Genomic DNA, 11,135 nt, shown 5'->3' on the forward strand with positions numbered 1-11,135 from the left:
GGAGAAGAAGCCGCGATGGGTCAAAATCTTCACCCCTTACGTAAGCGGAGGGAGGGGGGGCATTCAGAGGTTTGGGGGGGGGTGTCCCAAACCCCCCGGCCAGAGGAAAGCGCCCCGGGCCCTGAATTCGAATCTTGTCCTTTTTTCCAGTTCAACTACATGCACGAGTGCTTCGAACGCATTTTCTGCGAGCTGAAGTGGTGGAAGGAGGTGAAGGTGGGGAGGGTTGGGGAGGGCTGGTGGGAGGCCTTCCACCTCTGGGCGCTACAACTCCCGGCGCCCGGCCCACTTCAACGCCTCCCCTTTTGTGTCTTCCTTTGCAAGGTGGAAGAGGATGCCACCGACAAGGACAACAAGAATTGCAGTAAAGACAGCCTGTGCAGCAAGGTGACAAGGGCGGGGGACGAAAGATTGACGCTCCGTGTTGATTCAGGTTGATTTGTAGCCCGGCGTTAAGTATTTGATACCTCTAGCTATGCAGCCAAGCCTTCTACTCGCTTTTGCTACCGCCTGACCGCACAGTTCACCCATTTGGAACCTGTCAGGAATCGCGACCCCTCAATCCTTCTCTTCTGAAGTTTTTGCTAGCGCAGAACTGCCAATACAAAGATTGAGGATTCCTTTCCCCCAAGTGCATTATTTTACATGTGGAAACATAAAACTGCAGTTTCCACTGCTTGGACCACTTATCCAGTAAAGCTAAATCCTTTGCCATATTACAGACGCCTCCAGGAATATCAACCCTATTGCACACTTTAGAGTCATCGGCAAATACCTTCCCCTATGTCACTCACAAACATAACATGTCATCCGCAATACAATACTCAGATGGAGGAGTCCTTTTCCCCAAGGGCATCATTCTTCCCTTCTCTCCGCCCCCAGGAATGGCGTCAACGTGGAAGGGGCCACCCACAAGCAGGTGGTGGACCTGATCCGGGCAGGTGAGAAGGAGCTGATCCTGACAGTCTTGTCGGTACCCCCCGCACGAGGCCGACAGCCTGGACCCCGGCGACGACTCCCTGGGCCAGTCCTTCTACGACTACACGGAGAAGCAGGCAGTGCCCATCTCCATCCCCACCTACAAGCACGTGGAGCAGAACGGCGAGAAGTTTGTGGTAAGCACTCGTTCGGTTGTGCGGTTTTGGCTCGCCGAAAGCTTCCCAGCACAGCGTCGCAACAGAGGATGTCTTTTATTGAAGCAGAAATCGTGACGTTTTTAAAAGCCTTGTTCAATCCCACCTCCCAGCCTCACCTCTCCTCCATGGAACAGCATTGATTCTCCACACCCCATTTCCCACAATCCTTTGTCTTTATATTGTCTGGACGTGACGTCATGCCTCAAAGAGGCTAAGGCTATAAGCCTAATACCTTTTGCTCTAACTCCTATTGCCTTCGGAGCAATCTTCTACAGTGAGGGTCAATCCAGAGATTGGATTGAGAGACTGGACAGCCATTTGTCCAGTATGCTAGTTCGCCTCTCTATTGTGGGTTTATATGTGTGTGTGTGTGTATGTGTGTGTGTATATATCAAGAATTGTCCTAAAAATGCGAGTTCCGGGTATAGTTACAAATGAACGTGCGACAGCCATCACGATCTCTGGAATGTTTAAAATTGATTTAACACCACTAAAAATTACTAAGATTTTCGTCAGTCCCTACTGACTTCATCAGAGTATTAAAATCCCCATTAAGATGTAAATATTGAAATAATCAATAAAAATTATGGCAAAAAAAAAAGCCCTTTGAAGAAATGCTTGCTTTTAATACTCTGGGATTTTAATACTGACACAGTCAGTAGGGGCTGACGAAAGCTTAGTAATTTTTAGTCGTTTTATATAAATTTTAAATGTTTTGGAGATCGTGATGGCTATCTATCCATCCATTCATCGATCCATCAATTTATCTGTCTATCCATCCATCCATCCAACTATCTATCTATCATTTCTCTTTTTCTAGGTTTACAACGTTTACATGGTGGGCCGGCAGCTGTGTTCGAAACGTTACCGCGAGTTTGCCATCTTGCACCATAACCTGAAACGGGAGTTTGCCAATTTTACTTTCCCTCGCCTGCCCGGCAAATGGCCCTTCTCCCTGTCGGAGCAGCAGCTGGACGCCAGGAGGCAGGGCCTGGAGGAGTACCTAGAGAAGGGTAGGTGGGGAGCGGGTGGGGCGCCCCTTCCTCCTTCAGTGCACCATGGGCCATGCTGTTCTGACCTAGGCTTCCCGATTCAATGAAATGGCACAAACGGCGTCTCGCAAACCTCTTTTGATTTGTTAACGGCTGCTAATTATTGTCATTAACAGTCGGTCGTTAAGTCCAAATGATGTGGAACAAGTCCATAGCGCTCGCAGACCTTGCTCTTCTTTGGCAAACTGCCAAAGACCAATTTGCAGGAAGAAACCAGCGAGTTCAAACAGGAGCAAAAACTGAGCCTTGAGTTGCAATGGCGAGAGCAATAGATGAAGCGAGTTGCTCCCTGCAACAAGCTCTGCTTTCTCCCTTCCAGTGTGCTCCATCCGGGTGATCGGGGGAGAGCGACGTCATGCAAGAATTCCTCTCGGAATCGGACGAGGTAGGTCGGGCGGGGGGGTTACACTGGGGGCTGACGAGAAGGGGCTTCCCCCCCCCAAGAGAAAATGGTTCATCCGGGCTCTTTCTCCCCCCCCCTGCCCCCCAGAACTTCAATGGGGTGTCAGACGTGGAGCTCCGCGTGGCCCTTCCAGATATCACGACTGTGACTGTCCGGGTGAAGAAGAACAGCACCACCGACGAGGTCTACCAGGTAGGGGAGGGTCCCCGGGGAGGGGGGATTCTCAGGGGCTTTAGAGGAATTGGGGGCGCAGGAGGGAAGCTCCTAAGAGAAGATTTGGCTCCTTGGAAGGGTTTTGGCTTCTCAAAATGTTATGGTTGTTAAAATGCATTTCCTTCCACCTCTCTCTCCCTTCCTCCCTCCCTTCCTTTTTCTCCCCCTGCCCGTCCCTTTCTTTTTCTTTTTCCTCCCTTCTTTCCTCCCTCCATTTTCTGCTTTCCTTCCTTCCTTCCTTTCCCTCCCTTTTTAATTTTCTCCCTCCCTCCCTCCCTGTCCAGGCTGTTGCTTCCAAGGTGGGGATGGATAGCACCACCGCCAAGTACTTTGCCTTGTTTGAAGTGATCAACCATTCTTTCGGTAAGGAGCGTTGAAATTCCGCACCCATTTTGCACTTGGGGAGGGGAGGGAAACAGAACGAGGACCCTCGTCTCTAACCTTCCCCACCACGTCAAAAGAAACAAACTTCCAGCAGACGTGGTTGGCCAATCCACAGGAACTGAATTGAAACACGCCTGGGATAAACCTAGATCCATCCTGAGATAAAATACAGGAAATAGTATAAGGACAGACTAGGAAGAGAAAGAAGGAAGGAAGGAATGAGGAAGGAAGGAAAGAAAGGGAAGGGAGGGAGGGAGGGAGTAAGAGAAGGAAGGAAAGGAAGAGAAGGAAGGAATGAAGGAGGGAAAGAAAGAGAGAAGGAAGGAAGAATCCACAGGAACTGAATTTAAACAGGCCTGGGATAAACATAGATCCATCCTGAGATAAAATGCAGGAAATAGTATAAGGGCTGACGAGATAGGCCAGGAGGTCTTTCTCTGCCGTCAATCTTCTATGTTTCTATGAATGAGGAAGGAAAGAAAGAAAGAGAAGGAAGGAAAGAAAGAAAGGGAAGGAGGGAAAGAAAAAAGGAGGGAGGGAGGAAAGAAAAAAAGAGAAGGAAGGAAAGAAAGAAAGGGAAGGAGGGAAAGAAAAAGAAGGAAGGAGGGAGGAAGGGAAGAAGGAAAGAAAGAAAGAGAAGGAAAGAAGGAAGGAAGGAAAGATATACAGGAACTGAATTTAAACCTGCCTGGGATAAACCTAGATCCATCCTGAGATAAAATACAGTCAATAGTCTAAGGGCAGACTAGATGGACCAGGAGGTCTTTTTCTGCTTTCAATCTTCTAGGTTTCTAACCTTGTTTCTCTTCCTCCTCCTCCCACCCCTCCCCAGTGAGGAAACTGGCGCCCAACGAGTTCCCCCACAAGCTCTACGTCCAGAATTACACCTCGGCCGTCCCAGGAACTTGCCTGACCATCCCAAAGTGGCTCTTCACGACCGAGGAAGAGGTCCTCCTGAACGATAACGATTTGGCCGTCACCTACTTCTTCCACCAGGTGGGACCCCCCTTCAGGTGACCCTCGGCTTTCCCCCCCCCACCCACTCCCCTTTCCCTTCTTCGCAGAGCGCGAGTTGTCCTCTCGGTGTCCTGGTCAAGGCGACTGAAGGCTACGGTCTCATTTGAGGAGCCTTCCATGATTTAACCATGGCTTCCTTTTCAAGAAGCACATAACCTACGGCCATATTTTATCACGCAGTTTGTCCGAGTGCAGTTTCTCCTGGAAGGGACGTGTCCAACACACCGATGGACTAACTGCAGATTCCAAACCCCTTTCCCTCCACTTCTTCCTTTCGTTTGATCGTCCTTCTATATTTTGGATCTGTTTTGATAACTCATCACTATCTGACAGGGAAAACCCCTTTCCGTAGTGTTCTGCCGGCGTTACAGGTTAATGAGTCCAAACACACACACACACACACACAAGATAGAAGGCAAATAAATGTTCTTTATCAACAGGAGAGAAGAGAAAACTCCCTTTTAAACTTCAGAGGGATTTCTTGTAGCAACAAGGCACAGTTGGAATACAATACAAGAACGAAGTCCAGTTATTAACTCGGTAGCTGTGAAATTGGGTCACAGATACTGTTGTCCGAACAGTGATAAACATTCACAACGAAGTACAATCCAAAGTCCAGGAATCCAAACACAGTCTTGAATATAATCAGGAAACAAACAATTCACCTTGACAAACGACGATACGATAATCTGCGAGTCTGCAGAGGGGGGCATACAAATTTAATTAATAATAATAATATCATCATCATCATCGTCATCTTCCACAACGGCCAAGCCAGCACATTGCTCTTTTATCAGCAGCTCTAATTACTGGAGCCCCACCCAAACACAGGTGGCCTCTCTTATCTCCTGTAATATGTCTTAAGTTGTTCTCTCCTATGCATAACTCTACGCATGGGTGGCTCAGTCATACGTTCCTCCTCTGGATCCAAAGAAGATAAGGAAGATTGGTCTCCTCCTGGGCTGTCAGCCAAGCCCCCCTCTTCCATCACACCCCCACTTCCTTCGTCGGAGGATACTTCGCTGGCAGACTCTGTCGGGAGATGTTTCCCCCCACATCCACCTCCACATTCCTTGGGGGAGGAGCTGGGCCAGAGCTAACCACAACACATAGTAACGTCCGCCCCCCCTAAATCACCGTCCCCTTCACTCCCGTCTCCAGATAACCTCCCTAACCCAGGATAAACTAAGGCACTTGGTTCATCATCTTCAGAATCAAGAGATTTCCTGAGGCTGACAGGGATCACTCATTGGGGGGGGGGGGGAGTTGAGTGTTGTTCGGGGATCCGGGCAGGAGGGCACGAGGAGTGGACGAGCGAGGAAGCAAAACGGCATTTCGAGTTGGGGCCCTCTTGGGCGAGTGCCATTGAGCAGGTGCAATTGAAAGTTTTATGACCAGTGTATTTGTGGGACCGCCTGCTACTCCATAGTTCTTTTGTTTCCCACCCCACCCACCCAGGCGGTCGACGACGTGAAAAAAGGCTACATCAAAGCCGAGGAGAAGTTCTACCAGCTGCAGAAGCTTTTGTCGAACAGAGGAAAATGGTCATGGTAAGTAAGGCCACCTCCACTTCTGGAGATTCTGGGTCACCCATGTCATGGTTGTCCCGAAAGGCAACTGGATTTTTTCATTTTTCTCCGAAGAGGTCTCGCTCCTCAACCAGGAGGCTTCCTCAGGTTCTGGCGGAATGGTGGCGAGCGGAAGGATTTCTATTCCTTACAGTCCTCTGGTCGTTGGCGCTCGGGGGTCACCCGAGGCCGCTTAGGGGGTCACCCTGCAACTGGATTCAGGTAATCCTGAGGGCACAAGCGGCCACGAGGACTCCGAGAGAGCGCCAACGACCAGAGGATTACAAGGAATAGAAATCCTTCCGTTCCCCATCATTCCGTCAGAACCTGAGGAAGCCTCTTCGATGAGGAGCGAGACCTCTTCAAGGAAAAAAACAAAGTCCATTTTGCCTTCTTGGGGAAAAAAACCCACCTTTGGAACTTTGAATAGGAAGCGTTGAAAGTTATGGGCGCTGGGCATCTCCAGATTCCCGGCAACCATCATCCATGTGAGAATGAGGGTTATTGAGGCAGAAATCATGGTTTGAAAGCTTCGTTCAAGCACATACCTCCCCCGTTTTGCATCTCTTCCATTGAACAACGTTGAATCTCCACACCCTATTTCCCACAATCCTTTGCCGTTATACTGCCCAGAAGTCCATCCCCCCAAAGAGGCCAAGGCTGTAAGTTAATACCTTTTACTCTGTAACCCCTTCCCCAAATCTTACATCTCTCCCCCCCCTCCTCTTCTCCCCCCCCCTCCCGGCAGTACCTAAACATGTTGCGGATGTGCGAGGGCTACAACGAGATCGTCTTCCCCCACTGCTCCTGCGACTCGCGCCGGAAGGGCCACGTCATCACAGCCATCAGCATCCAGCACTTCAAGCTCCACGCCTGCACCGAGGAAGGGCAGCTCGAGGTTGGCGGGGGGGGGGGACCGGGTGGTGTGGGTGGGTGGCGGTACTGGTTTCCAGGTTAGGCTAATTCGGTGTCTGTTGCATGCGCAGCAAGCGAAATCTTTTTTATTTTATTTTTTAAATTATAAATGTTATTTATATACATGCAATGAACCATACAAAGCATAAAGATTTGAAAAGGAAAAAAAAATTCACCGAAATCTTGCGCGAGATTTTGCAAAGGATTTCAAGTGATTTTCCGCCGTTTTTTTGGGCCGATCCTCCCAGAACCAGGTCATCGCTTTCGAATGGGACGAGATGCAGCGTTGGGACACGGACGAGGAAGGGATGGCCTTCTGCTTCGAGTACGCCCGGGGGGAGAAGAAGCCGCGATGGGTCAAAATCTTCACCCCTTACGTAAGCGGAGGGAGGGGGGGTGTTCGGAGGTGGAGGGGGGTTCCCAAACCCCCGGCCGGAGGAAAGCGCACCGGGCCCTGAATTCGAATCTTGTCCTTTTTTCCAGTTCAACTACATGCACGAGTGCTTTTAACGCATTTTCTGTGAGCTGAAGTGGCGGAAGGAGGTGAAGGTGGGGAGGGTTGGGGAGGGCCGGTGGGAGGCCTTCCACCTCTGGGCGCTACAACTCCCGGCGCCCGGCCCACTTCAACGCCTCCCCTTTTGCGTCTTCCTTTGCAAGGTGGAAGAGGACGCCACCGACAAGGACAACAAGAATTGGAGTAAAGACAGCCTGTGCAGCAAGGTGACAAGGGCGGGGGACGAAAGATTGGCGCTCCGTGTTGATTCGGTTTGATTTGTAACCCGGCGTTAAGTATTTGTACTTGGACTAGAACTCCCCGTCTCCTGGTGACTGGCCCAAAGTCACCCAGCTGCCTTTCAGGCCTCTAAGGCGGGACAAGAACTCACTTTCTCCTGGTGATTGGCCCAAAGTCACCCAGCTGCATTTCAGGGCTCTAAGGCGGGACTAGAACTCACTGTCTCCTGGTGATTGGCCCAAAGTCACCCAGCTGCCTTTCAGGGCTCTAAGGCGGGACAAGAACTCACTTTCTCCTGGTGATTGGCCCAAAGTCACCCAGCTGCCTTTCAGGCCTCTAAGGCGGGACTAGAACTCACTTTCTCCTGTTAATCGGCCCAAAGTCACCCAACCAACATCCATCCTTAAGGTGGGACTAGAACTCAGTGTCTCCTGGTAATTGGCCCAAAGTCACCCAACCAACATCCATCCTTAAGGTGGGACTAGAACTGACTGTCTCCTGGTAATTGGCCCAAAGTCACCCAACCAACATCCATCCTTAAGGTGGGACTAGAACTGACTGTCTCCTGGTAATTGGCCCAAAGTCACCCAGCCAACATCCATCCTTAAGGTGGCACTAGAACTCAGTGTCTCCTGGTAATTGGCCCAAAGTCACCCAACCAACATCCATCCTTAAGGTGGGACTAGAAGTCACTTTCTCCTGGTGATTGGCCCAAAGTCACCCAGCTGCATTTCAGGCCTTTAAGGCGGGACAAGAACTCACTTTCTCCTGTTAATCGGCCCAAAGTCACCCAACCAACATCCATCCTTAAGGTGGGACTAGAACTCAGTGTCTCCTGGTAATTGGCCCAAAGTCACCCAACCAACATCCATCCTTAAGGTGGGACTAGAACTGACTGTCTCCTGGTAATTGGCCCAAAGTCACCCAGCCAACATCCATCCTTAAGGTGGCACTAGAACTCAGTGTCTCCTGGTAATTGGCCCAAAGTCACCCAACCAACATCCATCCTTAAGGTGGGACTAGAACTCAGTGTCCCCTGGTAATTGGCCCAAAGTCACCCAACCAACATCCATCCTTAAGGTGGGACTAGAACTCAGTGTCTCCTGGTAATTGGCCCAAAGTCACCCAACCAACATCCATCCTTAAGGTGGGACTAGAACTGACTGTCTCCTGGTAATTGGCCCAAAGTCACCCAGCCAACATCCATCCTTAAGGTGGCACTAGAACTCAGTGTCTCCTGGTAATTGGCCCAAAGTCACCCAACCAACATCCATCCTTAAGGTGGGACTAGAACTCAGTGTCCCCTGGTAATTGGCCCAAAGTCACCCAACCAACATCCATCCTTAAGGTGGGACTAGAACTCAGTGTCTCCTGGTAATCGGCCCAAAGTCACCCAACCAACAACCATCCTTAAGGTGGGACTAGAACTGACTGTCTCCTGGTAATTGGCCCAAAGTCACCCAACCAACAACCATCCTTAAGGTGGGACTAGAACTGACTGTCTCCTGGTAATCGGCCCAAAGTCACCCAACCAACATCCATCCTTAAGGTGGGGACTAGAACTCACTTTCTCCTGGTAATTGGCCCAAAGTCACCCAACCAACATCCATCCTTAAGGTGGGACTAGAACTCAGTGTCTCCTGGTAATCGGCCCAAAGTCACCCAGCCAACATCCATCCTTAAGGTGGGACTAGAACTCAGTGTCTCCTGGTAATTGGCCCAAAGTCACCCAACCAACATCCATCCTTAAGGTGGGACTAGAACTGACTGTCTCCTGGTAATTGGCCCAAAGTCACCCAGCCAACATCCATCCTTAAGGTGGGACTAGAACTCGGTGTCTCCTGGTAATTGGCCCAAAGTCACCCAACCAACATCCATCCTTAAGGTGGGACTAGAACTGACTGTCTCCTGGTAATTGGCCCAAAGTCACCCAGCCAACATCCATCCTTAAGGTGGCACTAGAACTCAGTGTCTCCTGGTAATTGGCCCAAAGTCAGCCAACCAACATCCATCCTTAAGGTGGGACAAGAACTCACCTTCTCCTGGTGATTGGCCCAAAGTGACCCCCCAGCCCTTTACCCCGGGAACGCCCCGATTTCCAGCAGGAGGCGCCCCCCCGCAAACCTCCCAAGAAGACTCCTGTTCCCCTTCGGTCCATGTCCCATTTTTTGAAGGAGCCTGGGGTGGGTCAGTCTTCACGCCCCCTCCCAACACCCACCCTCATTTTCAGCCTCTTTCCTTCGTTCCCTCCATCTTTCCCCCCCCCCCAGAACATTTTCCAGGTAATGCGGACAGAGCAACGAGACATCGCCACTTGAATCCGACCGACCGACAAGCGTATTATCCCCTTTTTCCCCCACTCCTCAAAACCCTTCCTGGAGAAAAACAAAAAAAAATTAACACTTTTCAAAACGAGGAAGAAGAAAGGAAGGAGAGAAAGAAGGATGAGAAAGAGGACGAAAGAAAGAAGAGGAAGGAACCGGTTTACTGTATTAAAACTCATATTAATTCCATTCATGAATGTCCTGTTCAACAGGGGGTATGTGGGGGGAAGGGAGGGCAGGGAGACCACCATAATCCAGAATAAGTTTGTGGCGCACACAATTTTTTAATTTTGGGGAGGGGGAGCCATTTTCAGAGTCACACGTTGTTTGAAAGTTAAGGCAGCGCCAATTTCCCCCCCCCCAGTTTTTTGTTTTTTAACAACTTGGATGGAGACCCACACATCCGTTTGCAGTGTCTGAAATATGTATGTATGTATGTATGTAAAGAAAAATATATATATGAGAGACAAACCTATCATGCCCGTCTATATACACACACATATATATATATCCCATGTTTTTTGCTGAAATTTTAAAATTCAGGGAGACTAGGATGGCACCATTTCGGCCTTGTTTTGGCCTCATCAGCTAGCCATACCCTGGTATGATTTGTTTTTTTTGTTTTTCCTTTTTGTTTTTTTATGTAGTGTCACCCTGGTGTATGTTGTTTTTTGGTTCTTTTTTGTTTTTCCTTTTTGTTTTTTTATGTAGTGTCACCCTGGTGTATGTTATGTTTTTTGGGTTTTGTTTTTCCTTTTTGTTTTTTTATTTAGTGTCACCCTGGTGTATGTTATGTTTTTTGGGGTTTTTCCTTTTTGTTTTTTTATGTAGTGTCACCCTGGTGTATGTTATGTTTTTTGGTTTTTTTTTGTTTTTCCTTTTTGTTTTTTTATGTAGTGTCACCCTGGTGTATGTTATGTTTTTTGGTTTTTTTGTTTTTCCTTTTTGTTTTTTTATGTAGTGTCACCCTGGTGTATGTTATGTTTTTTGGTTTTTTTTTGTTTTTCCTTTTTGTTTTTTTATGTAGTGTCACCCTGGTGTATGTTATGTTTTTTGGTTTTTTTGTTTTTCCTTTTTGTTTTTTTATGTAGTGTCACCCTGGTGTGTTATGTTTTTTGGTTTTTTTTTTGTTTTTCCTTTTTGTTTTTTTATGTAGTGTCACCCTGGTGTATGTTATGTTTTTTGGTTTTTTTGTTTTTCCTTTTTGTTTTTTTATGTAGTGTCACCCTGGTGTATGTTATGTTTTTTGGTTTTTTTTTGTTTTTCCTTTTTGTTTTTTTATGTAGTGTCACCCTGGTGTATGTTATGTTTTTTGGTTTTTTTGTTTTTCCTTTTTGTTTTTTTATGTAGTGTCACCCTGGTGTATGTTATGTTTTTTGGTTTTTTTTTG

The 11,135-nt window shown here is 48.4% G+C and overlaps 1 protein-coding gene across 1 annotated transcript; it reads left to right on the forward strand.

Moving 5' to 3' along the window:
- The first annotated feature begins 334 nt into the window (after positions 1-334).
- Positions 335-9,933, forward strand: LOC139175481 (sorting nexin-27-like). The gene is given in 16 exon segments (XM_070766606.1): positions 335-387; positions 883-976; positions 978-1,115; positions 1,957-2,149; positions 2,508-2,527; positions 2,529-2,573; positions 2,679-2,783; positions 3,089-3,167; positions 4,021-4,184; positions 5,664-5,729; positions 5,732-5,755; positions 6,522-6,671; positions 6,937-7,065; positions 7,172-7,231; positions 7,346-7,408; positions 9,692-9,933. Coding segments are annotated over 16 exon segments (1,431 nt in total). The 3' UTR covers positions 9,740-9,933.
- Positions 9,934-11,135: the final 1,202 nt, after the last annotated feature.

The sequence above is a fragment of the Erythrolamprus reginae genome, chromosome 13, assembly GCF_031021105.1.
Source record: "Erythrolamprus reginae isolate rEryReg1 chromosome 13, rEryReg1.hap1, whole genome shotgun sequence".
NCBI classification, from domain to species: Eukaryota; Metazoa; Chordata; class Lepidosauria; order Squamata; family Dipsadidae; genus Erythrolamprus; species Erythrolamprus reginae.